The following is a 19640-nucleotide window of genomic DNA, read 5'->3' on the forward strand; positions in this document are numbered from 1 at the left end:
GGCTCACAGTTCTTCACTAAGGTTAGCACCCGGGTCTGCATGGACAAGCGCCCATCTGTATACAGCGTTGGAGTGTACCAGAGAAGGACTATAGCTCCTAATAAGAGAAGGAAACCAGTGGGTCTAAGATGGAAGAGAAAGAAAACTAATGTACGCCAGAACAGAAACATCAAAGGCATAGAACATGAATCTCCATATGTGTAATCTCTATGTTAGCCTATATAAGTATTTATGTGTGTGTGCATGTCATGGTGTGCCTACAGAGGTCAGAGAATACCTTGAAGGAGTTGGTTCTCTCCTTCTATCATGTGGGTTCCAGGGATCAAATTCAGGTCATCAGGCTTGATAGCAAGCATATTCACTTGTTGAGCCATCTTGGCCCGTGAGAATCTTTTTCTGAGTGTTTTGGTTTGTGAGACAGGGTCTTACTGTGTAACCTTGACTGGCCTGGAACTAGCTCTAGAGACCAGGCTGGTCTAGAACTCAGAGATCCACCTACCACCACTTCCCCATAAATACCTTTTCATTACAGAAAATATTTCCTACTTTGGCCTTTAAGGGCTCAGGAAAGACTTGACCCCCTCAAAATGTTTACTTAACTAACTCAGGTAATTTGTAATCTTTCTTGTTGCTTCAAGATTCCTGTCCCAAGACCAAGCCTGAATAGAGAGAACAGAGACGCACTGAGCTAATGGCTGTTGAACTACAGATCGTCAATGCTTTCATTTCATCTCATCTTTTCTTGAGTCTTGAATCCCATAGTACCAAGCTGAATTAAGCATACTGCTTTAAGACAGCAATGAATAACCACCTCCTTCCACTATTCTCTCCTTATTCAAATACAGTTTTCTGTTTGCTGTTTTCAAATACACAGTAACCTCCGCAACTACTACTTGTAAATAGCTAGCATTCATCGTAAATAATTCACGTGACTTGAGGGCAACATAAGTGCACGTTGGAATATTTGCTTACAATGCAAAGATGGGCTGTATTTGTTTAACTATGTAAAAATATGTTGCCTTTGTTTATGTTGCAGAATATTTGCTTAACCATGCAAAGATATTTTGCATTTGTTTATATAAAGATGTGTTGCATTTGTTTATATAAAGATGTGTTGCATTTGTTTATGTAAAGATGTGTTGCATTTGTTTATGTACAGATGTGTTGCATTTGTTTATATAAAGATGTGTTGCATTTGTTTAACAACCTTGCCTGTCTAAGGCACCTGATTGGTCTAATAAAAAGCAGAATGACCAATAGCAAGGGAAGAGATATAGGTGGGACTTCTGGGCAGGGAGAGTGAGTAGGGGGAGTTTAGACTCAGGGGAAGAAAGAAAAAGATGGCAGGGGCCAGACAGACAGACATGGAAGAAGCGGGAAAAGCAGGACGTACAGAATGAAAGAAAGGTAAAAGCCCTGAGACAAAACATAGATGACTAGAAAGAGGTTAAATTAAGTTAAAAGAGCAGGGAGAACAAGCCTAAACTAAAGCCAAGCCTTCATAATTAATAATAAGTCTCTGTCTTTATTTGGGAGCTGGTTGGTGGGCCCAAGGAAAATTCCAGCTACAGGTGAGACTTGAGAATTTAGTCATGTAGAACGGCAGATAAAAGGAATACTTGACCTCGACTGGGCTAACTTAGGTTTTAAAGCCCAAATTATCATTTACTTAATTGGTTTAATTTTATTTATTTATCTGTCTATTTATTTAGGTTTGTTGAGACAGGGTTTTTCTGTGTAACAGCTCTAGCTGCCCTAGAATTTGCTTTGTGGACCAGGTTAGCTGCAAACTCGCAGAGATCCGCCTGCTTCTCTCTCCTGGAATTAAAGGCGTGAGCCATCACAAATGAACCTTGCTTCATTTTCTTTATTCATTACTTGATACAAAAGTTTTCAAACTTTTTGGACTATGGTATTCTTTTTGCTTTTTGGTTTATTTTGGTGACAGAGTCTGGATGTGAACTCTCAGTCCTCCTGCCTGTGCTCTGGAATGCTGAGATTACCTGGCTGCCCCTACAGCTGGCTGCCCCTACAGTATCACTGCCTCAAACAAAAGTATATGTAACCAGAGTTTATGAGCCTTAAATTTTACCTCCTCACCGTTTCCCCTTTCTTTTCCTTTTTTATTTTTTTAATTTTAATTTTATTTGCTTTTTTTGAGACAGGGTTTCTCTGTGTAGCCCCAGCTGTCCTGGAACTCAATTTGTAGGCCAAACTCAATTTCTGACTCCCAGCTCAGAGACTGGTCTGCCTCTACCTCCCGAGTGCTGGGATTAAAGACTTGCGCCACCACTGCCCAGTTTACCGTGCCCCCTTTCGACCTCAGAAAGTCTCTAAATCTTTCACTCTGCTAGGACCGAAAAGAGAATAGTGTGAAACTAGAATACAAACAGTCTCTAAGTCTCTCTCAGTCAGAGCCATATGGTTGGTTCTGTCTCATTTACAACTCACAGGGACCTGATCAATGATAGAGATTTTCTTGCACCCAGTAGACTACTTGTAAAAAGGAATCCCACGACTTATCTTTTCTGCGAGAATGTGCTGACCGTGAGTGGGCGTGTACCTGGTAAGTAGTCAGTGAATGAGACAGCATGTTGCAGCGACTGGCTCCAAGCAGATCCACTTTCTGACAGACATCCATCTTTAACTTGTCAAAAGAACCTTTGCTATTTTTCACTTGGATCTGTACCTGTAATCACAAAAAGAGTCCATTATTCCCGGTATCAAAGATGGAAATCTAATGGACCTGAAATTAATTTCTCCAGACACGTGGGATTATAACAGTTCCTTTCTGTGTGTCATTGTCATTCCATGATTAATGAGGGAGACTTTAGCTACTTTTTGACAATTGTAGGCGATTCTCTCTTATATTTATTACATATTTGCTCATTTGTGTAGCAGGGGGCATGTGTGTGTGGAGGTCAGAGAACAGCGTGTGGGAGTTGGTTGTCTCCTTTCACCATGTCAGTTCTGAGGATGGAATTCAAGCTGTCAGACTTGAGGTGGGCGCCCTGACCCTCGGAGCATTTCACTGGCATCCGATAGCTAACTGTAAGGTGGGAAAATCTGAGATGAAAAATGAAAATCATCTGGTTAAGAAGAAAAAAAAGTGCCCCAGATAAAAATAGATGTTTGGAATGTTTAGGATACATACAGTATATAGTAAGAGTAGAAGCAAAATCTGGAAGGGCTAAGGAGGTGGTTCAGTGGGCAAAGGCACTTGACCTGAGTTTGATCCTTGGGACCCATATAGTAGAAGGAGAGAACCAACTCCGAGTTATCCTCTGTCAATTACAGAGGATACAATTACATGCTGTGGCATGTGCTCACACACAAAATAAATGAATAAATGTAGTAAGTTTTAGAGACAAGCATATTCTAGTGATATATGTGCATTTCACAAACAATAAATAAAATGTAATAAATTTAGAAGAAGAAGTAGAAGACATAGTCAAATGTTGGGAGGCATTAGTATCTCTAAATCATTGAAGTATTTATATATTTAAATTGTTTCTTAATAAATGTCATTGGGCAATATAAACACTGACTTTGAAATGTTTATCCATTCATTGACTTAACTAATATCTACAAGTTGTCCAGTATATGAAGCACCATTCTGGGAACTGAGCTTTGGTGACAAACAAAACAAGTGTTCACCTCACCGCTGTTAGGCAGGGAGGGGCAGAAGAAAGGAAAATCACTGCAGGGGGGTCTCTCATCCTGGAAACATACTGAAGACATGAACAGAATTTGAATGACCACTGAACCACCAGGAAGGCCCTCCTTGGCGAGCTGGGGTAAAGCTGGCACAGGAAGGAGGTGGCAGCTGCACCAAGACTCTTGGGGCGAGTAGTCCAGGACAGGGGATAAGGCTCGGAGGAGCAAAGCTTTGGTGACAGCAGTCAAGTGTCCGAAAGCTGTGTGGGATGAAGGACCAGACAGGAATCTGTGCTGCTCTGGCTGCAGGATGAGCACTCACCCATTTCACAGGACTGCCGACAGGAGTCACCGTTTACGGCTAGAGCCGTTGTGGAAGTGGGAGCCTCAGCTGAGAACACACCACCACCATCACCACCACCACCACCACCACCCTACCGCACATGTCGATGGCCTCTGCTGCTGTTTTCTTGATTGATGTGGGAGGGCCCAACTCACTGTGCTGTGGAACTGCAGCTGAAACAAAGTCTTTCCTTGCTAGTTTGCTTTTGGCTGTGTTCTCTCAACAGCAACAAAGTAACTGAGGCACCAGGCACGCTACTCACAATATCTGGCAGGTTAGTGCCCTCAGCATTAACCATCAGGACGTTACTATAGGTTCTATATAAAATGAATTTAGTGGATGAATTTTAATATCCATATCTGGTAAACTTAAGGTAGTATTTATCTTTATATATAAGAACTCTACCTGGGAGCTACATCTTCATCCCTGGGGGATATAATTTAACAAAACTATGTTTATGAGTTGCTGTGGCAGAATAAGAAAATCTAAAAACCTCCACTTTTTCTTAGAACTCACAGTCATTTCACATTATTTTTATCTCAGCAATTAATGCATTTGCCCACTAGTAATAAACTATTTTCTATCTGTACATAAATTCTAAAATTCTAGGTAAGCAATATTTAAACTGTGATTGGAGGTTTTGAGAAAGGGATTAAGAGAGTAGGAGTAGATGCCATTTAGAGAAGCATGTTTGTTGGAATATCCAAGCATCCAAGATTTGATTTTAAAACGTATTTCTCAAAAAATAGTCTTGAGCCAGGTGCAGTGGTGTACACCTGTAATCTCAGCTCTCAGGAAACTAGGCAGGAGTGTGCATTCCTGCCCTGCCTGAGTTAGACAATGAGATTCTATCTTTTCTTTTTTTTAAAAAAAGGCTAATATTTTATCACTGTTAAATTATTCTGTATTAGTTCTCTATGTTAGTCTCAAGAAAAGGAGGGCAGGAGAGATGGCTGCTCTGCTCTTCCAGAGGCCTGAGTTCAGTTCCCGACAACCACATGGTGGCTCACAGCCATCTCTAATGGGATCCAGTGCCCTCTTCCCATGTGCAGACATACATGCAAACAGAGCACCCACATACATAAAAGACACGGACAAAACTAAAAGAAGGGAAAGGGATACGTTTTCTTACTTTTCTAAACTTTTCCATTTGTTTTAAGGTGTCTGGGTCGAGCTCCTGGGATGCATCCTTCATCCACAGCAGGGCTCCTCTGTATTCTGTGCGAGCCCGCTCCATACGATTAATGGTCATCAAAGTGTCAGAAACGGCCCTCTGGCTGAACGTTGCTACTTCTTGCTTAAGACGAGACAGGGGAGTGTACAAGGCCAATCTAATAGTAGAGAGATAAAGATCAGAGGATTGTACATCCATAAGTAAAATTCTAGACACATCGCAACATGTATTTACCATGATGATGAGTCACAAACATGCCTAGAAGATTTAGAAAGCAGACTGAGTTGCTAGGAAAGGTGTTCCTACAGGTCCACCCCTTTTAACTTTAGGAAACAGAACTTGGTAGCATTGCAGATGTTGATCCAGATAAATAACCCAGCAGGCACATCTACCATCTAAAAAGAGTTCTGAGACCACAAAGGACCTGAGTGTGAAAATCACAATCTCCTCCCAGAGTGCTCAGTTGGCAAGTGTAGGGGAAGCAGGGCTTTAAAAGTTCTATTAAAATGCCAGGAGAACTAAGGAGGATACAGTTCTTGAGAGCCGAGTGAGGACGGGAACACAGGTGTTTAAGGAGCACAAATCAAACCCAGCTACTCTAAGGCTGCTTTCAATACAGCGGCGCTAGATGCCCGGGACCCACTGGCAATTCTTTTAAGGACGATATCACTCTTTTAAGTGATACGGCACTGCAGAATAAAGCCACTTGGGCAGACATCACACTGCAGAACCCGGTGAGGTCAGTGTTCTCATTTTTTCTGTATTACAGGATTTGAGCTGTACTTAGAGAATATATATGTCATATATGTGTGTATATGAGATAGTCTTTGTAATACATATCTTTATGCTAAACACTGTGAAATAATAAGTGGAAAGCATGTAGATAGGAAAGAAAAAAACCAGGCTGGGTTTGGTGGGACAGGCCTTTAATCCCAGCACATGGGGAGGCGGAGGCAGATGAGTATTTATGAGTTCAAGGCTAGCCTGGGAGACATATAGTGACCTTTTCTTTCTAAAATATATATATAAATAAATAATAAAAGATTTTAAAAAGTTTCAATTTAATCATAGATAGTATATGTCAACAAAAGTAATGACTTGAGGAAGGGTATTGCAAGGGTCCTGTGTCCACTAGGATGCACGAGGCCTGGGGGTGCCTGTCAGCATCACAGAAAACAGGGAGACGGAAAAATATTAACCATTCTGTGACTCTATTATAGGAAACCATTTCAGAAATAGAAATGTAGCTCTAAATGCTGTTTTTAGGGATCAAGCAACAAAGAACATTAATTTTTAAGTAAATTCTTTTGAGTGCAAATGAATAATTAAAATCTAGCCATAAAACATATCTCCCCAAACACATTTCTCGTGAATGCCTTATGACAAGCTCTCTTTGCTAACTCCGTGAACTGAGCACACATCAGAAGCATGATAGGATACAGAGTGAAGGGTGAGGGAAAGCCAGGCGGACCTTTGCTTGGCTGAAGAGCAGAGTGCCTTCCCGGCAGCATCCATCATTTTACCAGCTTGAGTGGTGTCCCGTTCTGCTTGGAACTTTAAAAAGAGACCTAGTTCATTTTCTTCCTCTGATATAACTAGAGAAAAAAATTACAGTTTAGTTCATTGTTTCATTTCATCATTTTCTTAAAACATACACTAGGGAGGAGACATGACTCTACAGGTAAAGGTGCTTGCCACCAATGCTGATGGCTTGAGTTCAATCCTTGGGACCCACATCTGGAAGGAGAGAACTGACCCTCCACACATGTGCTATGGCAGACAGACACACACACGCCTGACATGCTGACCCTGCACACACATGCTATGGCAGACACACACACACACACACACACACACACACACACACCCCTGACATGCTCAGAGAACCGACCGTGCACATACGTGCTATGACAGGCAGACACACACACACACACACACACGCCTGACATGCTCAGAGAACTGACCCTGCACACATGTGCTGTGGCAGACACACACACACACACGCCTGACATGCTCAGAGAACTGACCCTGCACACATGTGCTGTGGCACACACACACACACACGCCTGACATGCTCAGAGAACTGACCCTGCACACATGTGCTATGGAAGTCTCACACTCACACACACACCCCTGGCATGCTGAGCGTCTCACAATAACTCTGTACTAGACTTGCACGGGAAGGAAGGAACACTTTAACATGTGAGCCTGTGTCTGCCTGTGGAAATGCTAATGTTGCCCATCTGAAACACACTGTAAGCGCTTCGGTAATTTGGATACAGAGTCAGCAGACCTTCCTTCTGGAAAACCAATGATTAATAACAAGCGAGTCATTTGCTAAGGTGCAGACATATACCACAGGAGGATTGCTTTTTTATACAAAGTATTTGTTTCTTGTTTGTAATTGCTGAATTATCTTGGCTCCCACTGCTCCCTGTCCTAGACCCACAGACATCTGAGCCCTGCTGCTGTCACCTGGTGCACTGCCACCCAGTGTGGACCATGAAGGGATGGCTCACAGTGTTGCCTGATGTGAGAAGAGATGGAGGAAAAACAGAGACTTTTTTTTACTAATCTGACTACTTTCGTAGCTGTCACAGCCAACAAAAAACAAAAAACAGCGGGGCTTGGCTAAGAGTGGGTGGAACTCGAAACGTGCTTGGCACGCGTGAGGCCCCATGTGTACACAGAAGTAAGCTTAGGTTTTGTATGTTTTGTATGTTTTGTTTTTTATGGATTTGTTTTTGTTTTCGAGACAGGATTTCTCTGTGTAGCCCTGGCTGTCCTGGAACTCACTCTGTAAACCTCATTATCTTTGAATTCACAGACGTCCGCCTGCCTTTGCCCACTGAGTGCTGGAATTAAATGTACGCACCACCACTGCCTGGCTCTGAGACAGGGTCTTAGGATGCCTTGGCTCCCTGTGTAGCCCAGGTTGGCCTCCAGGTCATGATCTTCCTGCCTCAGTCTTTTAAGTACTGGGATTACACATAAGAAGCATCACGCCTGGTTTGCATGTTGTTTCTAGGAATACATTTTTGTCTGTTTTAGAGACAGTCTCCCCTACAGAACCTTGGCTATCCTGGAACTCACAGAGATCCACCTGCCTCTGCCTCCCAAGTGCTGGAATTAATTTGTGCACCACTATACCCAGCCTGGAACTAATTTTTATTACACTTGCTCCTCACCACAGAGTGGATCCAGATGTAGGACTCTCAGCTCTCTCTCTAGCACCGTATCTGTCTGCACGTCACCATACTTTCTGCCATGATGGTAATGGACTTAACTTTTGAACTGTAAGCCAGTCCCCCCACCCCCTTAAACATTTTCCTCTTAAGAGTTGTCATGGTGTCTCTTCACAGCAATAAAACCCTAAGACAGTATCCAATGTGGGCAGTACTGCATTTGTCTCAATAATAATAATAATAATAATATAAAATAATAATAATAATAATACTCACTTTAAAAGTAAAAACAATCCCAGCACTTAGGAGGTAGAGGCAGGTAGATCTCGGAGTTTGAGGCCAGCCTGGTCTATAGAGTGAGTTCCAGGACAACTGGGACTACACAGAGAAAGACTGCCAAGAAAAAAGAAAAAGTAAAAACAAAACCCAAAGGGCAGCAGCGGAGCCCAGCTCTCTCCACTTGTAAGCTCTCTTCCCTCAGAACAAGGTGACACAACGAAGCGGTAGCCAACCACTCAACTAGTGTTACTATCTTTAATAACACCATACACCGTGCTATAAACAAGTAACAAGATCCAGAGCGGGTGATCTGGGGGACCTAGCCCTGGTAAAGCACCGATAACTGTTATCATAGCTACAAACTCAAAAAATTAAATCCCCCTTGGTTATCTTCTAAATATAGACTTAGAAATGCTTCCCATTGTCTGAAACACCTCTGTCCAATCTATACACCCAGCCCTCAGGACAAAAGAATGAGTGTTCTTGCTTCTAACCCAGAATCATTTTTTGGGGTCTCTCAACTTTTACTATGACTCAAAGGCATGAGTCTACTGGTTTTCCTACAGTGTAGATTTCAGCACAGATTACAAAGAGTAGAAATGCTTCTATGTCTAAAACTTTTATTTCTTTTTATAAACTTAAGAAATTCTTGTAAGCTTCAGGGAGTCATGAGACTTGGATATACCTCTCACAAACCAAACGGACTCCAGGTAAGTACTCCTGTCAATCAACAGCCCAAGCTTTCCCCCTACTCCCTACCCCACAGGGTGAGACTCCCCCTTCCCCTTGACTTGGAATTCCTCCTTTCCTCCAGTTACCAGTGTCAAGAGTACACCCAATACACAGCTTTTATCCTAAACTCCCTAACTTTACTTTCTGTCCCTAGTCTCTCTCTACCCAGCAGATTTCCAATCAACTGAAGATTGCAAACTGCTTTAATATTGCTTGCAATGTGTCAGCCTTGGGCGTTTCAGAACCTGCATCCCAGAGTGCTTCAAAGTAGCCTGCATTTCCCTAGTCCCGGGTGGTCCCGTAGAACTGGGCAGCAAGCAAAAAACAAAACAAAACAATCCAAAACAAAACAAAACAAAACAAAACAACAATTAAAAAAAAAACTCAACAGATATCCTCAAGCCTGCATTTCCCTCTCCCCTTCCTGTCCTTTGACCAACATTCCTGTCTTCCTGGGCCCCAACAATGACACCCCATTTCAGCTCAGCAGTAGTTACAGATTGAGTAGTTACAGTTAGAGATTGTGCTGACCCCTATCATCAACAAAAGGCTGGCATGGGAGGTCTCAAAGAAACCCAGGACAAATGGCTAAGTGAGCAGACACTGGAATACCTCCCCCAGGTCACTCAGTATCTGTGGTTCCTCCCAGCACTTCAACACCCCCTACCCTAAACCTCTCCAACCCAGGGTCTGGGCTTCAATTCCCTCCCTCCCTTACCGGCGTCTTTTCCTGTGTAGCGCAGCCGTCTTGGCTATATATGCTCTTGGTTCTTCTCTTGGCTATGCCCCTAGACTTCTGTTCATTGTTTGCCCTCTCTCTTCTACCCCACCCCCATGACCTGGTTCAGGCTGCTGACCCATTCAGCCCGGACTCCTCCAGATGTCTCTGGCTGTGCTCTCCTTCATATTTACAATAAAAACCTCAGTCATACCTAGGAGTGGTCATGTCCTCATTTTCGTTCGGGAATAATGTTAATGTAACATTCTAATTGCTTGAGAGGTATGAATTTTCTATGGCTCATAACTTTAATATTAGGGAAAATCATCACTTTTGTGTGAGGATTTAAAGCTCTCTGGGAACATAGAACACTTCGTTATCAGGTATAAAGAGAGCATAAATCATTGCTGAGCCTTACCTTTATGGAGGCTGAAAGCAGCAGGTGAAGCTCAACCTGTGCTGCTTTTGTGCTGGGACCAGCCTGCCAGTGTCAACAGACACCCTCCTCTGACAGGCTCATCCTGGGGCATAAAGATGCATAACACGGTTTGAGGGACACAGCAGACACTGAGCTCATACAGCTCAACACTCAGTCTCCTTTACAAAATGTTCCCAGTAGGTTAGCGGTTAAGAGCACTGGCTGCTCTTCCAGAGGTCCTGAGTTCAATTCCCAGCAACCACGTGGTGGCTCACAACCATCTGTAATGAGATCTGGTGCCCTCTACAGGCAGGATACTGTATAAATAAATAAATCTTAAAAAAAAAAATGTTCCCAGTATCGCCCTAACCTACTGTATTTGATAGTACGACCAGTGGAAGACATGTGAGTATAAGAGTCTGTAAAGGCTGAAAGATCTAGTGATTTCATGGCAAAATTGAAGGCACACAAACTTGCCAATGTTTCTAGACATTTCTATTTCAACGGACTATGATGGTCCAGTGGTCATGGCAGCCTTTTACAGCTTGGTGTTTTTGACCCTTAGTAATCTGGCCCTAAGTTTCCTTTGTTCTTCTCCCTTCTTAGTCTTAGTTACAAGCTGTTCCATGCATATGGGCTCTTTTCTTCCTTTACTAACCATTACCACATTCCCTTTGTCAATACTATACCCCACAGTTACTCCCAACTACAGTTTGGTGATATGTCTTGAAACTGACTCAGTTGCATGCTTTTTGTATCATTTTTTAAATTTTGCTACAGAAAGTTCTTCAACTATTTTCTTGGGAAAAGCACATATATAAAATGTATGACATATTCACACACACAAAAACAACTTCCCTAATTTGTCATATTGAGATTTTCTTCACTATGAGTTTTGATTATAAATGGTCAACCTGACTCACACAGCTTTGGAAGTGTTTTTTAAGGCTGTGTGTTATTGTGACCCAGACTGACCTGGCTGGCCCACACTCGCCTCTCACTCAGAGTGAATCCTCCTACTCAAGCCTCCTGAGTGCTGGGATTGCAGGGGAGAGCCACCACACAGACAGGAAAGCATTAATTAATTAGCAAATATTTACTGAATACTGACTACATGCTAGACATTGTTTTGAAGGTTTGGGGACAAAGTAAACAAAACCAATTCCTGCATCCTCAGATCCAGCACAGTGGCTCAGCGGGTAATGGCGCTTACCACCAAGCCTGAGACCTGAGCTTGATCCCCAGAGTTCACAGGATGGAAAAGAAGACTTGGCTCTCGCAAAGTGACCTCTGCCCTCTGCCCTGACATGTGTATGACCTGATCTCAAGCAAGAAGTAATTAGTTGGGGGCTGAAGAGATGACTCAGAGGTTAAGAGCACTGGCTGCTCTTCCAAAGGTCCTGAGTTCAATTCCCAGCAACCACATGGTGGCTCACAACCATCTGTAGTGAGATCTGGTGCCCTCTTCTGACCTGCAGACATCCATGCAGACAGAATGCATAATAAATAAATAAATCTTAAAAAAAGAACTTTAAAAAAAAGGAATTAATTAATAGGAAAGTTAAAAGAAGAGCACATTCTAGGTGTAAAAAGAAGCAATAGATAGAATATTCAGAACACTGAATATTATAAGAGCAAGGGGAGTTATAAAGGAGAGGGAGTTTGAATGTAGCTATGGGGATCAAGGGAAGGCCTCACCAAAACGATGGCCTTTGATGAAAAATCTAAGGAAAGTTAGAGAGCATATGATGCAGGGTTTTAGGACATGAGATCAGAGAGGTCGCCACATCTAGTAAGCCACCATAAATTGAAGTAGAGAAAGAAATTCAATGGCAAAGTTCCAACCCGAAATGGTCGGGGACAGAGAAGAGCCCGCCAAAGGCAGAATGCTGATGAATGAAGTTGGAGAGGAAGACCAAAGCAGGGTGGGCTTGTGGAAGTAGAATAAAGGAGGTGGGAAGAGTGATCAGCTGTGGGGATGAGAACCAGCTTTTCCTTCTTGTGACCTTGACAAGAGATGCTTGGAGGAGAGGAAGTGGAACAGAAGGAAAAAAGCCTGGTGGGTGGATTCCAGGCCAGCTTGGGCCACAGAGCATACAAACAACATTATCAAATGTTCCTGTGAGAGAAATGAAAGAGTGAGGTACTGATTGTAAAATCTGCAGGGGCCAAAAGAGGTTTTGAATGATGGAGCAAACCTTAAAGTTCATCAAGAGAGGAGAACCAGAGTCTGTGCTGAGGGATCTAATGAGGTAAAAAGGAAAAGACGGACGCTGGGGATTTTGAGATCAGGTCCCTGGAAGTATTCAGATTTTTTAAATTTTAAGTAAAACCTCACTAAATAGCTTGATAAACAACTACTTTACCATTAAGTTTGCTCATTTTCAAAAATGCATACCAATCATTATTTTAAATGGGAATTATCGAATAGCTATGATGTCATACCATTGAGTCTTAGCTGATATTTCTCAACTATCTTCAGAAGTTCATTGCATGTCTCCTGGATGGAGTGAAAAACCTTGAAAAATAAATTTTATTAGGACAATTTAAAGAACAATAAACAAATACAACTTTTAGCACTTCAAAATTAGAACATTTGCATAAAAGCATCTATTGGGTATACTTTATAAATGATGTCAATTTACTTGGCTGTGACGTACCTCTCTTAAACATATATTAATTATGTCCATTTCATAAATACTATTTTTATTGACTGGGATGTACTTCAGGCTTAGTTTTATCACTGATATAGAAAGCACATTTAAATTTTCCCTGTGAATACTGAATAAAAAGAGATAAATGTGTGGAATTTATCTATAGAATTTATTCTCCCTTCTGCTCCCAATTATCCGAACACAAGAAAGTTATATACAATATAATTTCAACAACACAGGAAAAAGAGAGTGTAACATGAGGGGCCTGCTTGTTTGTGTTTCTGTCTTGCCCGGTCCCCCAGCTGTTTAGTCCCAGAGAATAATCACACTGAGATCTCTATAAGTTATAAAGCTGATTGACCCATTAGGTCTAGCCTCTTACTGGCTAATTCTCACATCTTGATTAACCCATTTTTCTGATCTATGTTAGCCATGTGGCTCAGTACCTTTTTCAGTGGGGCAGCTCACATCCTGCTGCTTTGGTGATCTGGGCAGGAGAGGGAGGAATCAAGTTCCTCCTCCCCAGAATTCTCCTGCTCTCCTTGCATCATTTCCACTTCCTGTCTGGTTTTCCCGCCTACACCTCCTGCCTGGCCAATCAGCGTTTTATTTAAAACATGATTGACAGAATACAGACAATTCTCCCACACCAAAGAGAGTACTTTAGAAACAGCTGCTGCTCAATATGGCTTTTTTCTAATATCAGTCAAAGCAAAACAGCCCAACAAGTTTACTGTAAAAAATAATGTATTGGGCTGGGCAGTGGTGGCAGATGCTTTTAATCCCAGCACTACGGAGGCAGAGGCAGCCTAGTCTACAGAGTGAGTTCCAGGTCAGCCAGGGCTACACAGAGAAACTCTGTCTCAAAAAAACAGAAACAAAACAACGGTAACAAAAAGAATGTATAGGACAGGCGTAGTGGTACAGCCTGTGACGGTGGTAAAGGGGAGGAGCCAGGAGACGTGTGACGGCAGAAAGGGGGAGGAGCCCTACACTGTGGTCACGCATAGTCACCATATGTGAGGGAGCATATGCAAGTTTATAGTAACGATAAAAGTTTTATCTTCTGCTATGTTTTGTTTGAGACAAGATGACACAATGTAGTATAAAATCTAAAAAGTGGCAAGAATTCTGGAAGTTCTCACCGTAAAGAAACACCGCATGTTTGAGCTGTGTAACTATTTAAAACATTAACCATCAGATATATGGATTGAAGGTTTCATGGTATCCACTTTATAAAAAAGATTCATTTATCCTTATTTTTATGTGTTATGTGTTTTGCCTGAAGGTATGTCTCCAACCACATGCGTGCCTGGTGCTACCGCAGGCCAGAAGAGGGTGTCTGATGCCCTGAGACTGGGTGCTGGGAATCAAACCTGGGTCCTCTGTAAAGCAGCCAGTGCTCTTAACTGCTGAGTTTTCTCTAGCCCTCTACTCCTTTAAAGTGTACAACTCTTATGTTTTTATGTATCAGTTAAATTGAGTTAAGAATAAATAGAATATCATGACATCAAATACAAACTACTTTTGGAAAAGGTTGGGGATGTGGCTTAGTGGTTGAGCACTTATCTCCCATGCATGGGTTCAACTTAGAACTGCCAAAAGGGAAAAAGAAAATTATTTGAAAATAAATAATTAAAATTACAAAAGCTTACTTTTGGGTTATTTTTGTTTGGAATTTCTCCTCTTTGCCATTGTAGCTAATCAGAAACAGAAAATTAAGAAAATACCTGGTGAACTCTGACTTCAAAGTTAAGATCCCAAGATGAAGCCGTATACCTGGTACAACTCTTCATACATAAACTTTCCTATGTGGATTTCAGTGATCTCCTTTTACCCAGTCTTAAGCTGAAGAAATTCCATGAACTGTCCGAAGGACCCTGACATCTCTAGATGGAAGCCCCACCCTCACATTATTACGTTCTCAACATCACTGGGGAGCTTCACTGCTGATGTGTGAGTAAACCTGGGGAATATTTATAATAGTCCGCTGGAGGAACAATAGTAACTTTTCCAAATAACTTTAGATATGCTTGAATTAGATTTGGCATCTGGGCATGACCACTTAAAACTAAATTTTCAGGGGCTAGAGAGATGGTTCAGCAGTTAAAAACAAAAAACTGGCTGCTCTTCCAGAGGACCCGGGTTCACCTCCCCGCACCATCTGTGACTTCCGGTCCAGGGGCTCTCACGCCCTCTTCTGGCTTCCTCAGGTATGTGGTGCGAAGACACACATGGAAGCAAAACACTCATCATACATGTAAACTAAATAAAAAACAAAAATCAATTTTCAATTCATGAACAATTACAAAATAATATAAACAGACTGCCCACCAAGATGAGGTGATTACGGCAGGAAGTTCCCACAGTCCTGCAAGACTTCCTACGACTGTATGTTATTTTCACGACGAATTTTATTTTTTTACTTCTTATGCTTTTTGGAGATGGGGTGTGTGTGTCTTATGCAGCCCAGGATGGCCTTGAGCTCACTAGATAGCCGAAGATGACCGTAAGTTCCTCATCCTCCTGCCTCCAACTCCCAAGTGCTAGGATTATAAATGAGCCATCAAGCCTAGCATTCTTTTTTCAGTTTTTAAGAAAAATAGTACAAATATGGGAGAAAGAACATGGTTGATTGCTAATATGTATGATGGTCAACATTACGATAAAATGCTACAGAGTACCGAACCATATAAAACAACACAGAAATATTTCCTTCTGTGGGAATATGTGTGTAAACAATTCTCTGAGTGTTGCGAAGGCAGTCTGCTCATGTCTCCACACATGAATCACAAGGATTACTCTGCAACACAAATAAATAGCAAATGCTTCTTTTTCTTTCCTGGTTTTTCAAGACAGGACTTCTCCACTGTGGGTGGAGCCATCCCTGGGCTGGTAGTCCTGAATTCTGTAGAAAAGCTGGCTGAGCAAGCCTTGGGGAAACAAGCCAGTAAGTAGCATGCCTCATGGCTTCTGCATCAGCTCTGCCTGAGGACCCTACCCTGTTTGGGTTTCTGTTCTGACTCCTTCAATGACGGATTACAGATGTGGAAGAGAATACAAGTCAAACAAATCTCTCCTCCCCAACTTGCTTTTGGTCACGGTGTTTCATTAGCAGCAGCAACCCTAAGACGCTCCTTAAACTCCTTGGTGTGGAAGATCGCGGCAGTCCCCCTTGGAGTCCCAGATAATAACCAGTTCCACACAATACACAGTCTTCACGTTTACCTCAAGCTTAGCGTCCAGTTCTGCGTCAGACGCAACCACATGCTCGTCTTCCTTCTTCCCCGTGGCTTTGATAAAGACCTGCTTGGTCTTCCAGTACTTCCTCTGCATTCTGCTCATCACTGACTGGTTACCTTCTGCTCTGAGCTGCCCACAGGAATCCATGGAGTAACTAAAACACACTAAAATTAAGCCTCTTTTAAAACCTTACCAATAGACTAAGAAATTACATTTAAAAAACTTACAAACCTGACACCTAGCTAGCTTGTCAGTATTTAATTGACAAACCAAAATTGATATCAAATATAAACATGATAATGGTTGGTTTATATGATCTAGGTTTTTTCTATAATTACAACTATAGAAAGAGAGAGATAAAAAGATTTATATTACTTATATTTTGGTTATGAAGTAAAGTGTTAAAATTGTTATTATTCTATAGTTATGGCTGGAAATAATTCTATTTAGTCAATATCTAATAGCAAACATTTCTTAGTTTATTACTCCCTTTAATTTTTAATTTTTGCAGCATACTGAAGAATTAAATTTGTATACATATCTACATTTTACAAATATGTTCACAAAATATGTTAGATGAATATAATTTAATAAATCTTTTTAGATATGTAAAGATTCAGACACATGCATGTCTTTAAATATTAAATAAATACTGTAATATCCATAAGACAACAGAAATGAAAACCTTAGATAGGGAGGAGACATGTTATTAAAGAAAGGGACAGACACTGTACGCCATCATCATAAACTTGGTGGGTAAGTGATTGCTTTAGCAGAATTGACACAGTTACACATAAGGAAATGAAATGTGAAAAGCGTTTTGTAAAGAAAGATGTTTGAAAGAGAGACGATAAAAATTGCTAGATCCTAAAGCCCAAAGTATTCCTGTGAGCTGGGGGAACAGAGCGGAGATGTCCCTGACTCAGTCGCTTGTCCTTGTCAGCAGAAAAACAGACTTGTTTCCCTTCCATTTGGAAACACTTACTAATTAAGTTAAAAGTAGGCTAGTTTCTAAACTCCCAGGGTCTACAAGAACAAGGACACCTACCAAGACACAAAAGCTAGGGAGAAAAGAGGAAGGCAGCCTGACAAACAACAGACACCAATCTCCTAGAGTATGATTGCATTATTTAAAATCAGATACAAACTTCCTTTTAAGCACTCGGGTTAGAATATCTGCCTGGCATATTTGAGGCCCTGTCTTTAATCCCCACTAATCCAAAGTCAAACCCAATTAAAAATAAAGTCCTGAAAAACTAAAAACTACAATCCAACCCAACCACCCATTTAGGTGATGTGACATTCTCCTAAAACAAAATGACACAAAAGGAAAAAAAAAATAAGGAGATGTCAAAAGCAGATCTTACCAATATATACCAAGAGTTAACATGTGGTATATACAAATAAATCATAGAAAATATCAAAACAAGTCAGAGATGCCAGATACAAAGTTCAAGTAGTCTAATTAAAAATCAACTACATGGGGGCTAAAAAAAATGGCTCAGCAGTTAAGAGCAATGGCTACTCTTCCAGAGGGCCTAGGTTTAATTCCCAGCACCCACAGGACAGTTCACAACCACATATAACTCCAGTCCCAGAGGAGTCAGTTTCCTCTTCTGGTCTCTGTGGGCACCAGGCATGCACATGACATACATGTACACGGACATACATGCCATCAAAACAGCCATACAAATTTAAAAAAATAAGTAGAGGGGATAGAGAGATTTGCCAGAGGTTAAGAGCACTGGCTGCTCTTCACAGGATTCACATGGTGGCTCATGATTGCCTGTGTGCACCTCCAGTCCCAGGGTAATCTGATGCCCTCTTCTGAGCTCCGTGGGCACTAGGCATGTATGTGATACATATAAAAATATGCAGACACACATGGTGCACATAATACATGCAGCAAAACATCTACACATCAAATAAATAAATTTTAAAAGCATTGGTTAGATAGCCAGTGTGGTCCACATCTCTAATCCCAGCACTTGGGAGACTTCAGCAGAAGAATAAAAGTTCAAGGCAGCCTAGGATATACAGTGAGACTGTCTAAATAAATAAATAGATAAATCTGGCTGAAATCGCTTATGGACAAAATGAATACAACAGAAGTGAAATCAAAATGAAACTATAAAAATGATCAGATTTAAGGAGAGACAAGTAGGTAGTGGGAAAGAGAAAAGCTATAAGAAAAAAGATAAAGTGGGACAGAAAACACCCAGAGAAATACAATACCCCTCAAACTTGAGGGTGACAGTCATGATGTATAAATACAATAAGGTGGATAACACAAATAACGCACATAAAATCTTAAGTAGGCACGCCATAGACAAACTGTTCAAATCCGAAGATGGGAAAACACCTTGAAAGCACAGAGAAATGTTTAATTATTCTTATATTATTATTTTGAGGCAGAGATTTTCACTCTAGCTCAGGCTGATCACTAATTGACCAAGTTGGCCTTTAACTCATGGTGATGCTCCTGCCTCAACATCCTAAGTGATGAGATAACAGACCACTGGGCCTGGATAAGAAAATCTATCTTGAGGGCTGGAGAGATGGCTCAGTGGTTAAGAGCACTGCCTGCTTTCTAAAGGTCCTGAGTTCAATTCCCAGCAACCACATGGTGGCTCACAACCTCTGTAATGAGATCAGGTGCCCTCTTCTGGCCTGCAGTTGTGCATGCAAGCAGAATATTGTATACACAATAAATAAATAAAAGTTTTAAAGAAAAAAGAAAATCTATCTTGAAAAACAATGAAACAAAAATACAGACAAGAGCTAAGTTTTCAATAAAATAGCAAATTTAAGTCAAATAGAAAACTAAATTTAAGATATTTGAAGGAAGGGGGCTGGAGAGATGGCTCAGCGGTTGGGAGCATTGTTTGCTCTTCCGAAGGTCCTGAGTTCGGTTCCCAGCAACCACCCGAAATGAGGTCTGGTGCCCTCTTCAGGTATACACGCAGAAAGAATATTGTATACATAATAAATAAATAAATATTAAAAAAAGATATTTGAAGGAAAAAAACCATGTTGACGCATAATTCTATATTTATGAAACCATCCATTAAAAATAAGCTATTGTGGGAGTGTATACTGAAATCAAAGGATAAAGAGGTTGAGGCAGGAATACCATAAGTTCCAGGCTATCCTGGGCTACACAGTGAGACATTACCTTAAAATAAGAAAAAAGCAAAGAAACAAATAAAAATGAAGACATTTTCAGATACAAAACTC

The 19640-nt window shown here is 41.3% G+C and overlaps 1 protein-coding gene across 8 annotated transcripts in view; it reads right to left on the reverse strand.

Annotated features, from left to right (window-relative positions):
* The window catches only part of Ica1l (islet cell autoantigen 1 like), a 50842-nt gene that overhangs the window by 16805 nt on the left and 14397 nt on the right, over positions 1–19640 (reverse strand). For 7 of the 8 annotated variants that reach the window (XM_087902214.1, XM_087902215.1, XM_087902211.1 and 4 more), the window contains 5 exons: positions 16389–16567; positions 12952–13024; positions 6646–6769; positions 5133–5331; positions 2564–2689 (listed from right to left, as the gene is read on the reverse strand). In XM_087902214.1, the coding sequence (XP_087758340.1) occupies positions 2564–2689; positions 5133–5331; positions 6646–6769; positions 12952–13024; positions 16389–16550 (684 nt within the window). In that variant the 5' untranslated portion in view covers positions 16551–16567. Of the gene's footprint in view, positions 1–2563; positions 2690–5132; positions 5332–6645; positions 6770–12951; positions 13025–14890; positions 15403–16388; positions 16568–19640 lie in introns of those variants that run through there. The other variant, XM_048428763.3, reaches the window with a different exon arrangement.

The sequence above is a fragment of the Myodes glareolus genome, chromosome 27 (genome assembly GCF_982192425.1).
Source record: "Myodes glareolus chromosome 27, mMyoGla1.1, whole genome shotgun sequence".
Classification (NCBI taxonomy): Eukaryota; Metazoa; Chordata; class Mammalia; order Rodentia; family Cricetidae; genus Myodes; species Myodes glareolus.